The sequence below is a fragment of the Vulpes lagopus genome, chromosome 15 (assembly GCF_018345385.1).
Source record: "Vulpes lagopus strain Blue_001 chromosome 15, ASM1834538v1, whole genome shotgun sequence".
In the NCBI taxonomy this organism is placed as follows: Eukaryota; Metazoa; Chordata; class Mammalia; order Carnivora; family Canidae; genus Vulpes; species Vulpes lagopus.
This window is the reverse complement of record NC_054838.1, coordinates 2,572,947-2,595,998: the sequence shown is the minus strand read 5'-3', so window position 1 is coordinate 2,595,998 and position 23,052 is coordinate 2,572,947. Positions and strand designations below refer to the sequence as shown.

Below are 23,052 nucleotides of genomic sequence, written 5' to 3'. Positions count from 1 at the left end.
CTAGCCTAAAACATGTATCTTGATTTCTCCCTGAGGACATTGTTAAGGTACTTTTTCAAAATTTTTTAAACAATGAGCTGTGTTATTTATGATAGCACTCTGAATTACTGCAAATTAGTAAGTAATATTAAATATTCACTTAAATATTCACTTTTGTTTCTTAATATTCACTTTTCTTAAATATTCACTTTTGTGTGTGTGGCATCGAGACAGTGCTGGCGTATTAAGTTTCCTAATTAAAGGAAGACAGCCACCGGCAGGTTCATTTCATATACAACATCAATATCAAAGAGAGCATTTCATCAGAACAAATATACTCAGAGTACAAAGGTCTTTTCCATACTAATTAATTCTGGAAGAGGTTACTATTGTTATTTTCTGATAAGAAGACAAAAATAAGCACAAAAACCTTGTCTGAAATACCATACAAGTGACATAGTTTGCATAGCACTTTTCATTAATAATTTTCCCAAATTAATACTGGTTAATAGCCTCACAATGACTCTGGTCATGCAAGCCTTTCCATTCAGTTCTATGCATCTTATTTTTGAAAGTTAAAAAAATTGTGATAGTGACATTGTAAGTGTTGACATTTTCTCTAAATGCTTAATGTAATTGGGCGTCCTCACTCCATGGATGTTTCTCTCCTCATCCTTCCAGTACGTCCCAATCATCTGCTACACTTGACCTATCTTCCTGCCTCTTCAGGCATCGTACCTCATAGTCAACACTTTAGCACCCCCAGCCTCAATCTACCATTCATTCAATTTAGGGAACCATCACAGCTTCCCAAGAGGTTAAAGCATCCACACCTGAGGTATTTGCCTTTACAGTGAAGGTGAGAATGAAGCTCTGGCTGACTGTGGTATCAGCAGGTGTTCCAGGAATCCATCTGGATGTAACACCTGGCTGAAAAGTACTCATTTAGAGGCAGCCACATACCTAAAATGGATATGATTTTTTTCTTTGAAAATAGATCAAGCAAAACGGTGTCAAATATACCAAGAGTGCAATTAAATAAAGCATGAGTGTTTTAGCAATACATACTCTTTTAAATTCAATGAAGTTGCATTTTCTAATTTTGCTTTTAGAGTGCAGACTGCCAGCTTCTACCGTTGGGTTGGTTAATGCATGAGAGTTTCCAAGCACCAGCAGGCTCTAATACAGTTTTTGAAACCTAACTGATGCATCTAGTTAATGGCTTTTCTTAAGAGACAGAGAGAGAGAGAGAGAGAGAGAGAGAGAGAGAGAATCACATGAGTGTGAGGGAGGAGTAGGGGGGGGAGAGAGAGAATCCTTGCTGAGTGTGGAGGCTCGATGTCATACCCCTGAGATTATGACCTCATCTTTGTGGGGCTCGATGTCATACCCCTGAGATTATGACCTGAGCCAAAATCAGGTGGATGCTCAACTGACTGGGCCACCCAAGCACCCTCCTTTATTTTGTTTTGTTTTTTTTGTTTTTTTTTACAGTGAACTTTGAGTAGTTCAAAATAGTTTGCCCCATGAGACTATCAGTGCTGTCGCAGAGTTAGCTACAGGTAGTCCGTGTTCCACTGAAGATGAGTATAGGTCATTGTTCAAAGTGATAGCTACGGAGGAAGGAACACTCCTGGTTCTGTTGACTCAGAGCTGGACATTTCTAGTAAGATTGCCTAGCAGGATTTGTAGTGTATTATGGATGAAATGCTGTTTTCCGTGCCAGACATTGGTCAAATTCTCATTCTTGTATCTACCAGCTGTGTGACTGTGGCATATTATTAACCACTCTGAGCCTCGGTGATCCCATTTATTAATTGGAATTAATGATCCATACTTTGCAAGACTTTTAAATTAAAAAAATAATGTTTAATTAAATTAAATTAATTTATTTAAATTAAATAAAGAGGCGCAACTCCGTCACACTCCTAGCACAACATCATAGAGGTTTGACAAATATTTGTTCATTGCTTTATTCACTCACTCATTAAGCTTATCTTGCCCCTCAAGTTTTGCTGGGCTCAGAGATATCTTCCCCAACCAACTGTTTCTATTATCACCAAAATGTAATTTTTTTTATGGCAGAGTGGAATAACAATAATTTACTGAACACTTATTACACACTGTCTACCTGCCATATCTCACTTAATTCTCATAACAGTTTTTTTGAGTTAGGTACTATTATTAGCCTCTTTTCTTTTTAGCTGAGGAACCTGATTGGCCAAGATAGGATAACTTGCTAAATGCCATACATCTAGCCAAGGAAGAATTGAAATCCTAATCTAGGAGGTCTTAGCCCCTCATCGTCTCCCTCAATCATCCCAGTAGGAACACAGTCCATGGAGGGGAGAGGTGGTTAGTGGTGTCCATAGAACACTAGCTCTGCAATGTTAATAAGTATGGGGCTGCGAGCAGTGAAAGATGGGGGTAACACTGCATAGTAAAATATATTTGGGTGATGATTGGTTGCATAAGACTATAATCAGGTTGGGAGGTTTAGAGTTTCATTGTTTGGTTTTCTTTCTTCATTTTTTATTTTGCCATCTGTGAGCCTTTAATTCTTTTTTTTTTTTTTTTAAGATTGATTTATTTATTTTAGAGAGATAAAGAGTGAGAGCTGAGGCAGGGGGAAAGGGAGAGAGAGAAATCCTCAACCAGACTGCCCACTGAGGGTAGAGCCCCAGACGGTCTCCATCTCACAACCTTAAGATCATGGCCTGAGCCAAAGTCAAGACTCACACACTCAAGCCACTGAGCCAGCGAGGCGCACCTAATTCTACTTTTCATAGGACAGCTCCCAAAGCCAGAGCACCATTTGATCTTTTGCCTGGAGCCACACAGACAGACAGACAGACACACACACACACACACACACAGAGTTATTCTGGCAAGTGTCAATCCATGTAACAAGGGACTTGAAACCCCGATGTGTCAATACCCTTGTCTGTCGGCCTGGAAGCCCTGTGTTATCACTCGCCCTCTCTCTTGCAGGTGTTCTGTAAAGTGACAAGGACAGAAAAATCCATATTAGCAAGTAACTGGAGCTTATGCTGCAGTAAACCCAGATAACTTTGAAGTGAAATAATCAGGGCTTGTTCGGGTCAACATAATTTGGGTGCAGCCAACTAAAACGTGCATCTACCCACGTGATCCACATCTACCCAATCTTGTGAAATCAACATTTCATTAACGCTATGAAGTGAGTCCCTTTAGGATCTGATTTATGTTGGCACAGCAGATATTTGTCTTCTGTGAGCTTAAAAGTTCAGGTTGGTGGAGGGTTCATTTTATTCCTTAAAACAGTTATGGTCAAATGAGTACGTGGTAATTTTGCTTTCATCCTGTAATATTAGACAATCTCCAATAGTTTTTGATATTTCTTTCAAATAACGTTTCGCATTAAGATGGCGGAAAAAAATAACTTCTTATTGATGTTGCCAACCTACTTCAAGATTACAGAAATAGAGGAATTACACTGAAAGAATGGGTTGTTTTCCAGTTGTGACAGCCTCACAGTCGCTGTAAATCTTTTCATTTGTTAGCTAAGCCCATTAAATAAGTCCTCTTGCCTCAATTTTTTTTTTCAAATTGTGTTCAGCATCTGACACTGCTCAGCACTTGCTGCTGCAAGTGCTATATCCACTGCCACCCGTTGTCCAGTGTGTCATGTCCCTGGGGAGATGTGCATAATAACTTCCTAATCGTCTCTGCTCCCATCCTCGCCTCCTTATGGTCTATTTTGCATACAGCAGTTACCAGAAGCTTTCATAAAAGGAAAATTAAATATCACCATTTCTCTACTCACATCCCTCCTGGTTTCCCACTACCTGTCAGAATTAGACTCCTAACTGTAGCCTTCAGAGGCCTTAAGAGATGTGGCCCTGCTCTAGCTCTAGAGCATTCGCTAATGCTTCCGTTGACTCACAGTGCTAGAGCCATCCCAGCCCTCTTTTGTTCTTTGTTCATTATAACTTTTGCTCTTATCCCAAGTCCCTACGCTGAGAGAAATATGAGCTTCACTTTGTCTCCTGATCTTGACTTAAGAGATATTACTGGAAATTACAAGATTTATTTTTTTTCCTTCTTTCCATTTCCAGAGGACAGAGACTTGCCTAGTCTTGTTGGTGCCGACAGCCCAGAATCAAGAACAGTATCTGGCACATAGTAGGTTGTCAAGAAGTAGCTTTAGGATCCCTGAAAGGAGAGATGAACAGATGAAAGCCAAGGAGGATATTGACACACGTATCTTTGGAGAATCTGCTCTCCATTACTACTTTGCTTTCCGTGATGTCGTTCATCGCTGTGGTTTTCTCACTCATTAGGAATCAGTACCGTGTTATTGTTCTCACTGAAGACCTAATCTAATGGCATCCCTCGTTTTCATGTAAGATGTATTGGCAAACCTTTTGCAGAGCATTTAAAGACCTAATAGCTATGGCTCTTTTTAGTCGTCAGAGAATGCATTTCTAACATTATTCCTAATGGGAAGCCCTCTGGAGTGCCCATTTAGATGCTTCCTACTTTCTATTATCCGATTATTATTTCTATTATAGCACTTTGGCTGGTTCACTAGAATGATAGTAACTGCCCTCTATGTCTGTCTCATTCGTGTTACCTGTACACACTGTCTACTCGATGGATGGATCATTGATGATTGGGTGAATGTGTGGAACAATGCATGTGGATAGAGTAAGCACTGGCACACTGACACAGTGGAAAGAAAGCATTTATCTTCAAAATTTGCTTGGGTGTGGGGTTGACTGAATACAGCTTTGGCGATGCCCCCACTGTGACTGGCTAGTGTCGGGGCTTGAGAGCAATGCTCATGTTGGGAGAAGTGGGCAGCAAAGGAACTGCAAGGAATTAGTAAGTCTGGATCTTCGTTATCACCATGTTCTAACCACTGAGTAAACCATATGTGGACCGTTAGGTTTACTCTTCATAGGAAATTTCAGTGGAATAATAATTTTTAAAATCATGGACCTTACTAGCAGTCATATCAGGTATTAACTCTATCACTCAGGAGAAAGGTACACCATCTGTGCCTCAGGTTCCTGATTTACGAAATGGAGATATCAATACTATGGTTTGATTTTTTTCTTATACTGTGAGTAAGGATTGTTTGAATTAAGAGTTTTCGTGAGATGCAAATAAAACAATGCATGTTGGAAGTATTACTATTCATATTAATTAACACAAATTAATATCACATATAATAATTGATTGCATTAATATGCAATTATATTAATTATGCATAATTAATATTATGCAATGATGATGCATATTGAAATAATATGCAATATTAATTTAGGTTTGCTAAAATCATCATTAGTTCTCTTTTCACTATATCAGGCTCCCTGCTTCAACATATTAAATGATTTTTTTTCAGCTTGGAGAATCTTTTTTTTTTTTTTTTAGTATAATAGCTTTATGAGATATAATTCACATACCATAGAATTCACCCAGTCAATGGTTTTTAGCATATATAAATTTATGTATAAATTACAAAAAATAAAAATAACTTTAAGCTATTACTATCTTTATTTTAATCTTCTGCCCCAATTGCTCTGGCAATCCTGGAACACACTATCATTAGCAATGTATGGAAAGGTTGCACCGTAGTGGCCAACTAATAAGATCACTCACACATACTTAAAATTGCCTAACGGTTACCTCATCCATTTCCAGATGGTCCAGCAGTTATATTACTATATAGCAAAGTAATGAAATGGCATTAAAATAAAGAAGAATCGAGCTGGAATAATTTGTCTATTAAAATTACAGTGTGAGAGATGGCTCTAAGGTTTATGCTGCAATCATAGGAGCCTGCTGTCTTGATTGGTCCCTTTGAGTTTTGAGCTGATGTTGGTTTGCGCACAAACTTTGCAAGAGTTCATGGATTCCCACTTGACTCAACAAAAGTTTTCATCATAAATTATATTACTGATGATTGCAAAAAGGATTTGTAAATTAAATTTTAAATTTCCATTGGCGTATTCATGTCAATTATGTTGTTTCCTGCCCACCTAGACTTTAAAGTGGAAAATAGGACTTTTTTGCAGTCCCAAATTACATAATTGGTTTTATAGATGCCTAATTACTGGAGTTGTGAACTTAAAGAAAGAGAATGTGTATTTCTTTAATACCTTATATGTACAAATCACATAGATTATTTCATATGATCCTAATCCTTGAAGCAAGATTTTATTATTCCAGATTTTCAGATTTAAAAAACCATAACTGACCCACTGCCCTCAAGCTGATAAATGACATAACTAGGATTAATTTGGGTTTGCTGAAATCATTAGTTCTTTTTTCACTACGTTGGGGTCCTGGGTTTAACATATTAAATGATTTTTTTTAAGGTTTGGGAATCATGTTTTTTTTATATATATATAGCTGTAGCAGCTCTATTGAGATATAATTCACATACCATACAATTCACCTATTTTAAGTGTGCGACTGAAATGGTTTTTCGTATATCCATCACCGTAATTTTAGGATATTTTCATCACCTCAAAAGAAGACCTCATACCTATGAGCAGTCACCTATTCTTCTTACCTCAATCCCCCAAGCTTCAGGTAGCCACTCATTTACTTTCTGCCTCTATAAATTATTCTGGACAGTTCATGCTAGTCACAAAAGACAATATTTGGTCTTCCCTGACCAGCATTTTTCACTTAGCTTAATGTTTCCAGGGTTCATCCATGTTTTAGCATTGATCGGTACTTCGTTCCTTTTTATTGCTGGATAATATTCCACTGTATGGATAAGTCATGTGTTATTTATCCATTCATCAGTTGATGGACACTTGGATAGTTTTTGGCTATTACGAATAATACTGCTATGAGCATTGGTGTATAAGATTTTGTGAATTGATATTTTCATTTCTCTTGAATACATACCTGGGAGTAGCGTGGAGAATCATATGGAAGCTATGTTAAAACTTTGGAGGAACTGCCAGTTTGGTTCCTCCAGCATCCGCAGCATGTTTCATCCCCATCCACAGTTTCTGAGGGCTTGACGGCTCCACATTCTCAGCAACAGTTGTTATTGTCCATCTTTTCTAGTATAGCCGTCCAAGTGGGTGTGAAGTGGTCGCATTGTGGGCTTGGGTTCAGTTTAACGATGTTGAGCATCTTTTCATCTGTTTGTTGGCCACTGTATATCGTTTTTGGAGAAATGTCTATTCAGATCCTTAGCCCTTTTTCAAACCGGGTTGTCTTTTCATTATTGAGTTGTGTTATATGTACATATAGATACATAGATGCTCTTTCTGTTTCTTGTATAAAAGCACAAATATATGCATGGAAAACGTCTTTATTTGTATGATATACATGTACACATATGCACATACCCTGCTATAACTTAATGTCCAGTGCTGATATATGCATACACATATCGCATGCACGTTTTGTATGAGTGTGTGCGTGTTACTCTATGTCAGGTGCTAATAAAAGTAATAAAACCTTCTGAGGAGACAGAGAAGTATGGGAGGTTCTATTTTAGAAATGGTGGTTGAGAAAGACTCTCTGATGCAGTGACCTGAGCAGAACCCTGACTGCAAAGGGGATTGAGCATCCCTGGCAGAGAAAGGAGCAAGTGCAAGGGCTCTGCAGTGAGAACATACTTCACACCAAGGAACCTAGTGCAGCTGGACTGGAGGGAGTGAGGGTGAGGTTAGAGGACAGAGATGAGAAGTGGTAGTAAGGGGCCTGAGGATGCTTGCCCAGTGTGCCATAATGTAAATATGACTTTTACTTGGAGCTACAAAGTATTGGAAGGTTCTGAGTAGAAGTTTAATGTAATTTAACGTAAATTTTAAAAGGGCCACTCGGTCTGTGGTAGGAGTGAAAAACAGAAACAGGAAGATTGATTAGGAGACTCTTGCAGGTTTCTACCGAGAGACAGTGGTGGCTTGGATTAAGAAACTATGACTTTAATAAATGATCAGTTTCTAGATGTAATTGGAAGATAGGTCAGACAGGAGTTTAAATCCTTGGAAGCATTCAACAGATCTTTACTGGATAGCAAAGACAGGTCAGACCCTATTCTAGACGGTAGGGACAAAACAGCGAACAAAAAAGACAACAAAAACGAATAAAGCAAAAAAACTGACCCACAGATACCTTGGTGAGGGAAATAGATAATAAATGAGGATAAATAAATAAAAATAACATATTGCATGTTAGAAACTGATCTGCTAGAAAGTAAAAGCAAAGCAGAAAAAGTATTTTGTGCTCAGTCAACAAAATTTATTTAAGGATCAGACATCAGGTCAAAGAAAGTGAGGAGTCAGGATATTGGCCTCTGTAAACTGGAAGAATGGAGTCGCTATTTATTAAAGTGCTCATTGTTTCTATCCATGGGCTTGGGGGAACATTCTTGTGAACGTAACTTTTTTTTTTCTTTTAGATGACTTTAGGATCCCTCTCTAGGTGTGCTCTTAAAACATATTAACACACTGTGTTCCAAAAAAATGTGCTGATTTATATTGGTACAGAAAACAAATGACTATTATCATTTCTCTAACGTCTTGTCGGCAATGGATATTCTTATTAGGAATGAAAGATGCCAAAGAAAATTCATGTGCTAGCATAAAATAGTACCTTTTTAATTTTAAATTCTTGGCCATGGAAGATATTAAGCCACATAAAAATAAGTAAGTTTTCATAAAATTTACCTTACCTTTTATTTCTTGTCTGTTGACAATTTTTATCTTTACCCGTTGGGATGCTAATATTTATCTACATCATCATCAGCTGAAGGAAGATAGAAAGCTATGTTGATAATTAGAGATTCCATCCTTTTTCATTCAACAAATATATTGCAATTTTTACGTGACCCAGTTGTTTTTGTTTTAATTTTTGAATATTGGGCAGCCCGGGTGGCTCAGGGTTTAGCGCCGCCTTCAGCCTGGAGACCCAGGATCGAGTCCCACATGGGGCTCCCTGCATGGGGCCTGCTTCTCCCTCTGCCTGTGTCTCTGCCTCTCTCTCTCTCTCTCTCTCTCTCTCTCTCTCTCTCTGTTTCTGTCTCTCATGAATAAATAAATAAAATATTTAAAAAATTTTTGAATATTATATTGCTTCAAAGTTTCCTAAATCATCATCCCTCCAATACTACAAGAGGCAGTATTAAATTGTAGCTAAGAATGTAAGGTTTAGAGCCAGATTTCCTGGGCTCTCATCCTGCCTCATACCAAATGTGACACCCTAGGTACCTGCCTACATTTCCTTGCTGGTAAGGAAGGCTAGTAACAGTACTTTTAAATGATTTAATCAAAATATATGTGAAAATAATATGACGCCCTTCCCAGTGCTCAGACCAAAAACATTGGAATTATTGTTGACTTTTCTCTTTTAAATGTCACATCCAATAGAATTCTGTTAGTTTTACCTTAAAAAATACATCCTCAGGTTGACCATTCCTGAGTCTTGATACCACCCTGACCCAAAGCATAGCCTCTCTACCTCATTATCTCAATTACTCCTACCTGATTTCTTTGCCTCTGGCCTTGGCACCTCAGCCTATTCTCATGTCAGCACCCAGATTGATTTTGTTAAAATCCGCTCAAATTCACTCTGCTCAAATTCACACAGTAGCACTTTTTAACTCAGGATGAAACCAAAATCATTCTAGTGACCCAAGTCCTCCATGATATGCTCCTACTTCCTCTATTGCTACTTTAACATGATACCCTGCCACCTTCACTCTTGTTCATTCCTCACCAGTCACACTAATCTATTTGTCTGTCATCAGACAAGAAAGGCATGTTCCCACCGCAGGGCCTTTGCACTTGCTTTACCCTTTGCCTACATGCTCTTCCCACCATTTTGGCATCTTTGCTCCAGGTTACTTAAGGGAGGTCATCCTTAACTATCTTATTTAGAATTGCAAATTGCAGCCCTCTCTGTTAATGTCCCTGCCCTCTTTTTTTTTTTTTTTAATTAACCACATCATCATTTAATATATAAAAGTTACATTTGTTCTTTTCTTAACTTTGTCACCATCAACTTTATGAGGGTGAAGAGTTTTGTTCATTGTGCTTCCTCCTACCTTCAAAGTAGAATAGTCTCTGGAACACTGTAGAACTAGCTCAATATATTATTTAATGAATGAAGGATACCTGATACGTATAACAAATAATTGTTAGCTATCCACCTGAAAAAGAAAGCAAAACAAAACATTGGTTACAGGAATAGTGTGTATAAAGTTAGTGTGAGAAAAAAAATACCTATTTAACAACAGCAACAACAAAAAATACAAACTACATTAAGACATTTTTATATTCAGGAAAAGCATCTAATTGATTTCTTGTTTCTAACCCAGGAACACTGTAGGAACATTTTAAGAGACAAGACAGGAGAGATAAATTTATATTACATTAACAGGAATTTGCAGTCTCGCTACTAGTAAAAGGAAAAAAGAAAGCTGTTATTACATACAGAAGAATCCTTCTGTATAATTTGAAGAAAAACAATAAGAAAGGTAAACATAGGGGTACCTGGGTGGCTCAGCCATTGAGCATCTGCCTTTGACTCAGGGCGTGACCTGGGGGTCCCGGGATCGAGTCCCACATCGGGCTCCTCCGCAGGGAACCTACTTCTCCCTCTGCCTGTGTCTCTGCCTCTCTCTCTGCGTCTCTCATGAATAAATAAATAAAATATTTAAAAAGAATATTAAGTGCTCAGAGCATTTTAATGTAATTGACAATTAATAACATACTAAGATAAAATATGACGTGTCCAGAGTTCATTCCTACCACTGCTAAGATTCTGATACTGTAGCTGCATATAGAATAATATGTGTGATGGCAGGTTTTAAGCATTACTGATAAAAGTTATTAGTGCATATATCATAAATGATTTTTTGTGTTATACTACTAAGTTAAATGATTGAAATCCTTAAAGAATTGTACGTAGTTGTTGATGTCAAAATTTATGATAGGTGTCAACAGATGGAATAAAATAACTCTCCAAAGCATTTTCACTTATTTGAAAAGGCTAAATATATACGATGCTGTTTTTGAATTCGAAGACACACTTCCATCATATGGAATACAGGTTTTGTGAAATACGTCAGCGGTTCGTGGTTGTACCTACAGCCACCGTAGAGGCTTCTTGTGTTGATTATAGCTTGTTTATTGTTCATATATTCTTACAAGGTCCTACTCTTTTTATAATTCTAATAGTAATTAATTTTCAGTGTTCTCTCCTTGTTTGCAGTTGGAGTTTCATTTCCAATCCCTGATATTAAAAAAAAAAAATTTTGTATACTGTTTGTTAGAATTGCTTCTGTGAGTTCTCAGACTTGTCACTCTTCGGTCAAATTTGCATTTAGGAAACTGTCCAACTTTTAAGAAAACAAATTCCCAAAGTTAATACAGATTTTAATTAAGCAAATAAATGCTTGGGAATCTATTGAGTTCTAAGTAATGTCTTTAACTTCATGTTCTAAAGAGATGATGAGTTTGCGTGATTCTAATTTTGTTTTAAAGAAGTTTAAGTCCATTGAACAGCAGAGATGTATTTAATTCTTATGAAAGTTACTGTAGTGTCAGTATTAATCCACTAACGGGGAAGTTTTCACGTTATCCCCCCCACCCCCCCGCCTTTTTTTCCTTGTTTTGCTTATTTTTTGGATGGATGGGTCATGAGAAAGTTATACTTGGTTAAACCTTGGGAAAGCATGAATAAAAGAGAGATTAGTACATTTAAAGAGAGCGAAAAGGCAGAAGGATAAAAGTGGATATAATTTTCTCTTTCTCTTTTCTAGCCCTAGGGAAAGATAAGGATTACATGGATGAATCAGAACACGCTAATTATGACCGATCTCGGCTAATCAGAGACTCTGTTCCCAGAGATAATTCTGAATCCAAGGCAAAATTATCTAAGGTAATACCAACTAAACCATCAATAAGTCACTTGAAAGCAATATTTCTAAAACCTTTCAGTTCTTCTCAATGTTAACGTATTTTGTGCTGGAGAGGATAAGAGGGCACACGGGTTAGTTAATATGCGTCGTTAAGGACTTAAAGGTAGAAAGTTGTATGTAGACATCATATTTATGTTATCAAATATTTCTTTAAAACAATGTGAAATATAAAATTAACCTTTAAGGGGTTGTTGCCTCATTTTTTCATACTTTTTGAAAGGCAGCATGATTTCAGGAGAGCCCAGAATGGACCTAGATTTGAACTCTGGTTCTGCTACTTACTATTTGTGAGCAGGTTAATTAAACGCACTAGGCCTTGTTTTACTCATCTGTAAGTTGGATTATGTCGTCTGCTTGACGGAACTGTTTGATGGGTGCGTGAGATAACCGTATGAGAGTATTTAGAGCAGAGTCCACGCTGACCACGGGGCAGGTTTTTACAACAACCTGGCAGCTGAGAATACCTCATTGAAACTACAGTTCATCAGCAGATGCGTAACTGGGCTACAGTTGGGTTTAAAAAACCCTGACGGCAGCAATCCCACCGCTGCTCAAACAAAATGATTTTGTGAACTCTTCAAAAGCATCTGAGTTTGGCCATTCAACACCAAATGCCATCCCCTTTTGATATGGTCCAAGACAAATTCTGGCTCAGTCCAAGCCCAGTCCCCCCTCCTCCGTTATTTATCTATTGATTAAAGTGGGAATGTGTTTCTAAAAGAAATTTGTGGCTTAACACAGGGAATGACTTAACCTTCATCGTCACTGCAAGGCTAATCATCCCATCCTTGAAAAATAGTCCTCTATTTCTCTAATGTTTGATTTGGCCTGGCTTGGATTAATTATGCAAATCCCTTCATTAGTCACCACCACAGTGTCAGAGAAGAAATATGGCACAATTAAAATATTGCTATCATAAATTAGACCAACTTTAATAAATAGATGTAGGAATAAACACTTGCGTCAAATTTCTTCATTCCTCTTTTGCTTTGTTTTGTTAAATGGGGTCAGTATTTTGTGCCAGTAATTCTTCAGTTATCTTTACAAATCAGGGGTTCATCTACCCTCTGTTCACGTCATCGGCCGCCCCGTGTCTGTCTGAGCAACACGGGGTTTAGAATGTTCTACTACCTGTAAACCTTTGTTCCAAGTCACCTGAGAGAAGGAGGAGCTATCAGAAGTATTGAGGAAAAAGCAGATATTGTTCCTTAAGACGCCCATAGCACCAATAAGAAGACCTTCAAGTAATTAAAAAATGAACTAAGATTAAATAAAATGAATCTCATCTGCTTCTCTAGAATTCACCACGTGCCACCAGTGATACCCAGCATTTCATTTCTGCTCAACAGTAGCCATTTTTCAGTCTCACTTTGACTAGACTTGAACTGTAGAATCTGAAAGTTAAGAAGTAGTGAAGGGGCACCTGGGTGGCTCCGTCAGTTAAGCAGCCGACCCTTGATTTCGACTCTGGTCGTGGTCTCAGGATCATGAGATCAAGCCCCATGTTGGGCTCTGCACTCAGCAGAGAGTCTACCCGTCCCCTTCCTCACGGTCTCTCAAAGAAAGAAGGAAATCTTAAAAAAAGAATAAATCTTAAAAAAAAAAAAGATTTATTTATAATCTTATATAGGTAAGGCTGCATGTATATTTTTTTGCTGTTAAAATAAGAGAATGGTGTGTGATGATAGTAACAGATCACAGTTGTTCAGTCCAAGAAATGCTAGTGTAACGTCCTATTGAGTCTGCCCGAATACATATTTTTCTGCTGTTGCACTTCTACGACTCAAAATATAAAACAATGTCATGCGTCACCTGGATGTTTATAGACTCACTCTTTGTAGACTCACTCTTTTAGCTTCTCTATTAAAATGTCTACTTTTATCCTTTCATAAGTTAGAGCACAGCATAAATTCCATTTTGAACAAATGGTCACATGGCAAAAAGAAAAAAAATGTTTAAAAGCCATTAACTGGTTACTTGCTTATCTACAAACGGACGGCAAAATAATCTGCTTAGAACATGTTATTTGTGTACATTTGTCACAGGGAACCTCAAAGAGGTAAATATCTTTGAGCTAGATATCTTTCCACTTAAATATAAATTTGTCAACCTTCCTCTTACTCGATCCCATCACCAAATAACAAGATTTGTGTGCATTTATGTGTATATATTAGATTATATACAATTTAAGATGGACCTGAGAAGTGACTTCCTCATTTTTGTGCTACTAAACAGCAACTTCCATATTGTTTACATTAACATGTATTAATACACGTATAAATTCTGTGGCTGGAGATGTGTACCTCACACATTATTTGGTTGTTTGGGATAATTGTACTTGCCTCAACCTGCCGCCTGCGTATTATGCAATGCATTTGATATTTTATTTCTTTACAAATTTATTCAATTGCAAAGGGATCATTTTAGAGATGATGAACAAGCTTATAGAGTCAACAGGAAAAGAGCAAAACTCCCAGGAGAAGGTGACTGCTAATGTAAACTATATTGTGAGTAATGATAAGTATTGGATTATAGAAAAACACATGGAGCTTTCCAGCAAAATTTGGCATCAGCTATAAACTAGGTTCATAGGAAGTAACTCCAAATCCTCTAAGGTGGTATCTTATATTGAATGTATGAGGAAGTCTGTTGAACTCATCAACTGTAAAAACAAAAAGCAAATCTAGAAATAGAGGGAGCACTTGATTTGTCAACTACTGTGTAAATGTTTCCTGAATGATCTTGAGACAGGGTAGTAAGTTTAAATTTTGATCATGTATTCACTGCTTATGATATTTTGGAGGCTAAGTATATTTGTAAGGCAGTATAGTTTGTTCAAGAATTAATTTTCGGAACAATGAGTTGCATCTTCAGGATATTTGACTTCAGATCGTGAACTTTTGGGGGCACCTGGGTGGCTCAGTCAGTTAAGCATCTGACTTGATTTTGGCTCAGGTCATGATCTCAGGGTTATGAGATTGACCCTCATGTTGGGCTCCTCACTGGACATGGAGCCTGCTAAAGATTCTCTCTCCCCATTTTGCTCTGTCCCTCACCCCCACACACACCCTCCCTCTCTCTAAAACAAAACAACAAACCATGAACTTTTGTGATGTCATTTACACTGAAAGTCTTTAATATTTTAGAAAATAAAAACATTTGTAGTATCGATGTTGACTATGATGATGTGATATAAAAAGTAGTAGTGAATAGTCGTAAACATTTATTTTATTTATTTGGAAGCTACTACGTGCAGAACCTGGCGCTTGTAGAACAGAAAAAGATGGCGCATATGGACGGGTTTCGCTCTCCCATCTAGCACTAGCAGGGTGTAGTACAAGATGCATGCGTATAAATGGAGAAATCTAAGAGGTTCTAGAAATGAGAGAGGACACTACCCAGGGGATAAGTCTAGATTTAGCTAGCCTCAGGCTTTTTGGTAGGAGCCATATTTAAATAACTCAGAGGTGCTGTAGTAGATGGAAAATAGGCCACAATCTTTCTTCCTCAGATCCACTCTGTTTTCAGTGAGACTTTATAGCATCTCCCATCAAGAGGTTGAATCACTAGAATGGGGCATCCCAGGTGGCTCAGTGGTTTAATGTCGCCTTCAGCCCAGGGCCTGATCCTGGAGACCCGGGATCGAGTCCCACGTCGGGCTCCCCGCATGGAGACTGCTTCTCCCTCTGCCTGTGTCTCTGCCTCTCTCTCTCTGTGTCTCTCATGAATAAATAAATAAAATCTTATAAAAATAAAATCACTAGAATGGCCTTGGGCCTTGCTTTGGCCAGAGATTGCTGCAGAAGTGAGCATGTGCCAACACTGAACTTTGGACTCAAGAGATCTTGCACTTGCATTCTTTGTCTTGGGACTCTGCCTCTAGCGGGTGAGCAAGCCAGAAATAGCCTGTGTATGGATGAACCCTGTGGATCAGAGCCCAGTGAGCACGGTTGGCCCAACTGAAGCAGAGTTGTGACAGAGTTCAGTGGCATCGACCAGGAAGCTCAGACCCTGTAAGGGTCTAGCTGAGGTCAGAAGAACCACCCAGCTGGGCCCCGCCTACCCACAGAATCATGGTCTCAGTAAACTGTTTGATTTGTTTCTCGTCGGGAGGTAATGGATGCAGCCATGAATGTTGAAGGATAGATAGCATGTTGGCTGAGGCCAGTTGACTGTTAACATAAAGTGAATTCTTCCTCAATTACTGAGAAGATTTGAAAAATTGTAACTGGTTTTCCAAAACATAGCCATATTGTCCATTTCACTCTACAGAGCCCAAGGATGCTTTAAATGTCGTAACCTAAAGAACATGGTATCATGCCAGCCTATCTAAAACGTTCTGACATCTTTAAAAAAATAAAACCCAAAACTCTATTTACAAAACTGTTTTCTTTGTGATAGCATTAAATTAGGGTATAATTCCAAGATTACCTTTAGTTGAACCACGTGTATATAGTTAACAAGCACAAATACCCGCTAAAATTGGTGAAGAACTATTTTTTAAAAGCAATTCTTTTTTTGTTTGTTTGTTTTACATTCTGACAAAAAGTGTCTTTTTGACAAAAGCCTACATGGATAAGAAATTTCAGGAAGCAAATTTGTAATATATATATAAAAAAAAGTTTTATAAACCCGTGGGCTGAGACATCTGCTCTGACTGCAAGCAAAGTTCTAGAATAGATAGGGATTGCTTTTAAAACACTTTTGTTAAGTATTGCCTTTTTCTGTCTCATTAATATCAAGAGCCTTATGAATTACAGTTGAAGATAAGATCCTACACCCAACTGGATGATCCTCGGAAGCAAAGTCCTTATCTGTCAAAAAGCCACGTCCTACACACTAGCTGAAGTCTCTAGATTTAAGTAATTTATAGGAAACATCTACAGTTAGTTTAGGTTAGAAAGAACAAATCAATGAAGCAGGACCTATGGTCTCTGTAGTGGACATTAATGAAGAATGTCCTGTGCTACTGTTCCTCAGGATGGCAAAAAGAATTGTGTTAGCAACAATGAGTCCGGGAATCTGAATCTATATTCCAAATTACAGTGACTTCTCCTCTTAAAGGATGCCGGGTATCAAATCAGACAGGAAAAAAGGTTATGGATCAGGAAAATCTTGACATGAATATTTTAGCGGTTCATTAAATTTAGATTTCAAAGCCATTCAATTTGATTGTGTCAACTGGCATTGGCAGATGGTGTTCGTCTTTAACTTAACTGGTAACAGGAATAATTTTCTATTTTCTATGAAGGCTGGAGACACATCATATGTGAGAGGAGGTGAGAGGAAAGTGGCCTCTGCAGTCTCCTACGATATGTGCCTTTCACGTGGACATTGGCAACTATTTCATGAGCCTCGGTGGCTCTTTGCCTCCAAATAATGTTCAGGGATTGTTAGTATTCTGAACTTGCATTTTTTTTTTCTAGCAATTTTGAGATGATGATGACTTAAACTATAACATAATGACTGAAGATTATATATGAACGAAAATGCTTATTATTTGCATTTATTGGGATAGTCAGTTTCTAAGGAAAACCCTAATATTACATTACTTTAGGACCTAAAGTAATATTTTTATTAACAATACCATTGTGGGAAATAGTACTCTAAATATTTAATTTCCATACATATTATGGAACACACAGCAAGTTATCTTGCTTGGTTTGTTTATCTTTTTGGCCAGTGTTTTAATTTTTTTTTTTTTTTTTGCCTAGTATAAGACTTCTTTTCCAGCATTATCCTCCCTAAAAAGAATTATCCTCCCTTCAACCATCTGAGGCATCTCCTTTCCTTGTGCCATTTAAGTACTCCCCCTTAACCTTCAGAAGCCTTCTGGGTAAGAGTTGGTATTTGTGCAACACAAGCTGGTTGCTAGTGTAGATTTTACAGAAGATTTAATATAAAATTTTCTAGAAGCCTTCCACATGACTTGTAGATTACTTAAACCTATATGTGATGTGTGTGTGTGTGTGTGTGTCTGTGTGTGGTGTGTCATGATAAAGGTGCCATTTCACATCAGCAATGAAATTATTGGTCTTTCAAAAAAATGTGCAAATGTTCTCACAATAATAGGTCATTAAGGGGTTAAAGTATTTTTAGATGTCTGCTGTACATCTTACACCAAAATGAATTATTGAAGAGCCGAAATAATTAATAAACTCAAAATGAATATGTAAATATAAAATAAGCATTTTTTTTTTCTAATCACAGAACAGTAAAATGACCTTTCTAAATGGTCTTTTGAAACCAACAATGAAATTGATCATGGAAGACTTGATAGATTTGACTATTTATTTATCAGTGTCAAAGTTACAATAAAATTAGAGTAAGGGATAAACTTAAGATACAATAATGAACTGACATAGTAGAAAATATACACGCCAAATAATAGTTCATATTGTTAATTTGCAGCGATGTAATTATATAATTGATAAACACAAGAGTGAAAAAAATTAAAGGTGGTATCATTTAACGCATAAAACATTAGCAGTACTAGCAATTGCAGAAATACAAATATAAGCAATATTTTTTTGAAACAAATTAGAAAAGAATTTTAAAGAAACAGTATTGGCACTGTAAACTGCTACTTTTCATTGCCTGGTGGTGGATGTGTATATTGATCCTCATAGTCTGGAAAACAGTTTAATAATAAAGATTAAAATAGTCTTACCTTTTAACCTACTTCTCAGAATTTATCCAGAGAATATAATTAGATGTTTGTCCATATAATTATGTTTAAGGATGCTTCTCACACTGTAGTTTGTGAGGGGTTGGGGAGGATTAAACACTTAAATATTTGAGAATAAAATATAAAATTAAAAATAATAATGCCCTCAAATAAAACAATTGAAAAATACACTTCCAAACTCAGTAAGTACAATGGGAAACATCACGATGTGTGATTATTAAGAAGGTTGTTATTAAAAAGCGTACGGTTTGATATAAATTATATAAAAATATCTAACTCTTGATTTAAGAAAATACTCAGAATTATACACAACAAATTTTATAGTGTTTATCACTGGTGGTAGATTTAAATGGCATAAACATTATTTCCATGTATTCTTAAGTTTAAGCCATAAGTATTATCATATTATCCTCATTTTAAAATTTTATACAGCTAATAAATGACTAAGCCAAGATTTGAAAAATAAGATGGTTCTGCTCCCTGAAACTATTTTTCCATTTGCTACACCAGCAAGTCAAGAAGAGTTCAGGACTTCACCTTTGTATTCTGATAACCATCCTAAGTAGCATTTCAGTCTGTCCCCCTAATATGTATGGATCACTTATCCTCCAGAAGCTGCGGTAAGCACTTTGTATGGATTATCTCATAACTTCCTATAACTCAATGAAAGTAACTATTAGTCTCATTTAACTGATGAAAAAGATTAGGGGTTAAAGATGTTAAGGTTTCTTGTCCAGTCCCTGAGCTAGACAGGAACACAGCTGAATCGTAGCATGTCTCTCTGATCCCGGAACCCTGTGCCTTTCTGACTCCAGTGCAATAATTAATACTCACATATTAATCACACCTTTATAAAACCTTGAAACATTGCTCTGAAGTAGGCATCTCTGCTTTTTTTAAAAAAAATGTATTTATTTATTTTAGAGAAAAGGAGTGGGCAAGCAAAGGGAGGGGGCAGAGAGAGAAAATCTTGAAGACAACCGCCCACTGAGCACAAAGTCTGATGAAGGGCTTGATTCCATGACCCTGAGATCATGACCTGAGCCCTGGGCTGAAATCAAGAGGCTGCCCAACCAAATGAGCCACCCAGGTGCCCCTCTGCCTTTTACTAACTGTGTAAAATTAACTCACAACATCCCAGGAGTGGATTCGCCTGTTTATAACTTACTTTTATATGAACAAATAACCAAGTAAAGAAGCAAGGAGTTTGTTTCAACTTAATATTACTAAAAGTCAGCAAAAGTAGCCACAGGGGAGAAGGTGTCTATTCCGTGGGGTTACAGACTAATCAATGGAGGCAATATTTTCTTTTTTTCTTTTTTTTTTTTTTTGAGGCAATATTTTCAAGTGCATCTGTCTATCATATAGAATGGAACTTCTCTTGTCAGTTGGGACAAAAATAACAGTTCAACATAGCTGTGTCTGGAACAATGGAACAGAAGGTTAGGAAATCAGGGCATGGAGATATTTTAATTATGAGAGTGGATTTAGGTGAGGAATGAATCTGACGAGGTTAATGTCTTTAGTTCTTTTGAAGCTATCTAGGAAAAATTATGCCTACTTAGGAAGTCTTATTTCACAGCCTATACAAGCAAACAAACAAGATGCACAGATGTTTTCTCTCTCCTGACACCAATGGTCAGGTAATTAGACATAGAGGAGGCTTCCTGAATCATCAATTTACTAGTTTTCTCCATGATAGCTTAGGACCTCACGTTGGGAGATCTATCGCCTGAGCCTCCTTGGAGTACTTAGAACTTGTCTGCAGACTTTGTGCATATGTTTATGGGATGTGAAAATAAACTCAATAAATTAGTGTGTCAGCATACCAGTTAATTGGTTCAGATCATCGTTCTACTTGATATTTATCCGTTTACTCTGTGATAGACTCACCTCTGCTTAGACATGAAGATAGGAAGAGCAGCCACATCAAAACTAATGTTATTTGAACGCATTTAAAGTCAAATTTACCTCATTAATATCCCCTCCCCAGGCCTGCCAGGTTATGTGTGTAGCAGAAGGAACACAGGATTGGGAGTTGGGACATTAATAATAATGTTAATATTAAATAACTACAATGGCTAATATTTATTAAGGACTTTTCAGGGATTTTGTTGATGACCTATGTTGCTTTAGCCTCACAATAACTCTAAAAAAGTAGAATCTGTTTTTATTTCCATCTGGTAGATGTGGAAATGGAGGCTCAGAATGACCAAGTGACTTCCCGTTAATATATGGTTGGGGAAGCAGTAGGCAGGAATGGTACAGAATCCAGCATAGTGTAAACCCTGGGCTGTGTTGCACAGGATGCAGGTATGCACAAGGGACTAGAGAAGCCACGAGACGAGTGTATTAGATAGTTGGAGAACGGGTTCATGTCACTAAGGGATGAATGATCATATGCAGTAGAGACCATGAATTTTGTGCTTTCCTCAATGTTTTATGCTTGAGAAAAATACAATAAAACTGAGACTCCTGCACTCAGATCCTGATAAACTATAAAATACTCATCCCTTTTGTGCTATTTGTAGCCCTTCGTCTTCCCATGTCCTTTTACTCCGTTCACACCCTCACGCAGACGTCTTAATCTCACCAAAGGAGCCCATCAGAATATGAATATTTTGAGCAGCTGTCACTCTTCTTAAAATAAAACATCAACAAAAATAAAGCCTGTCGTATTTAACTTTTTAACCTTATCAATTTTTAATAATCTATTGCACATTCTTATGCTGTTGGAATGAGTTGGGCAGATTAACTTCTTTGCAAATGAAGACTTGGGAACAGAGTCTCAGTCATTTTTTGATTGATTCTTCGATGCCACGGACAATTTAAACTCAGAGATTACAATAATCTACCTTTTGCTGTTTAAAGGATTCAAACTATTGTGCGAAGTTAAAATTTCCTATTTTGTGGCTCACTAGGAGATCAATTTTTCAGCATATTGATTAATTCAAGGCCATATCCAGTAAGTGGCCCTTTCTTAGTCAGTGTTTTGCCAATCCCAGTTACAGGCTGTCCTGTGGAGGCTTTCTTGACAGAAATAAATATAATCCTCGGTTGCATCTCATCATGTGAATGTTAACCACAGGGGGACAAAAATGTTCAGATCTATTTATTTATTTATTTTTAGAAAACACTTACTTCTATTGCTTGCAGATTACAGTCACTTCGTTATATGCAGCCCAGGGCCACTATGATGCAATGTCAAGTTTAATGGATGCAGGATTTTTCAGAAACCACAAAGGTTTCTATTGTACTTTTCCACCATGAACAAGAAAATGAGGCAATTTCCTTGAAAAGCTGGGAGGGGGGGGGTGGAGGGTGGAGAAAAGGGAAATCCTAGTGAATGCCACTCAGCTATCAAAAACATTCCCTGGCTCACCAGTAAAAAGGTTAAGTTTCCTTTCCCAGACCACTATTATTCAGACTGAAACATACCTCCCACCCTTTATGCTAATCTGCTCAACTCATTCAAATTCCATAAAAGAATGTACAATAGATGATTAAAAATTGACGGTAAAATTATCAAAATGTCACTGACATTATATGACTAAATGTCACTTAGGTGAATCACGCATAGAAACTATTAACCAATGACACAGGAAGGCATCCCTCAAACCCCACCCCCTAGCCAACCCTCTTAAATAAAATTAAAAAAAAAAAAAAAACAGTGAGAAATTCTTATAAAAACATGAGTTGTCTTTTTTTTTTTTTTTAATCATTATTCAGACTCAGGCATTTAAAGAGTCTAAAAACCCTCCAGTCAAATGCTTCGTGCAGCATTCAATATGTAACACTCTAGCTAATGGAAAAAAAAAAAAGGGAGGCAGTGGAAAGGAGAACTTTCTGTTGTCATGCTGAAGAGTGCTTTAAAGAAGATTGTCATTTGCAATTCTGTTGTCAGCAATGAAGGATTCCAAATGCAGCTGAACCCAGAATTCTGACTGTGGTATGTTTAAAAGTATACATCAATCTAGGAATTCTTTATTACTTTTCTGTTTCCTTAAAAATAGGTAGAGAAGCCAATGAAGAATAATTGATACTGGTTTCAGAATTGAGGATGTTGAGTGTTATCTCTTGTTTCAAAATATTAGAAATGCTTTTTTAAAACTAAGAAATATATGATCTAAAAGGTTATATTTTGAGCATCTGTGTTTATCTTGCATGTAAAGCAAATGGCACCTCCCTGAAGTTTTGACTATTTATATGCATTCGATTATTGGTTTCATTGAAATACAAATTCTACTGTAAAATTAATTCTTGATTCAAGAATATATAAAATACAATTATTTGTAAAAGAATGTATTTTTAAAATGTGCTTAAGAAATTATCTTTGTACTAGATATTTTAGTAAATAATTTCAGTCAAAATAGAAAATCTGAGGAAAAAATCTGAATTTAAAGAAGCATAACTCACAGCATGAAATGTTCAAGTAGACAAGTGACAC

The 23,052-nt window shown here is 37.1% G+C and overlaps 1 protein-coding gene across 5 annotated transcripts in view; it reads left to right on the top strand.

Moving 5' to 3' along the window:
* ANO3 (anoctamin 3) overlaps positions 1–23,052 on the top strand; it is a 395,575-nt gene that overhangs the window by 205,436 nt on the left and 167,087 nt on the right. For 4 of the 5 annotated variants that reach the window (XM_041730536.1, XM_041730537.1, XM_041730538.1 and 1 more), the window contains one exon: positions 11,759–11,877. In XM_041730536.1, coding sequence (XP_041586470.1) covers positions 11,759–11,877 — 119 coding nt within the window. Of the gene's footprint in view, positions 1–11,758; positions 11,878–22,418; positions 22,555–23,052 lie in introns of those variants that run through there. The other variant, XM_041730541.1, reaches the window with a different exon arrangement.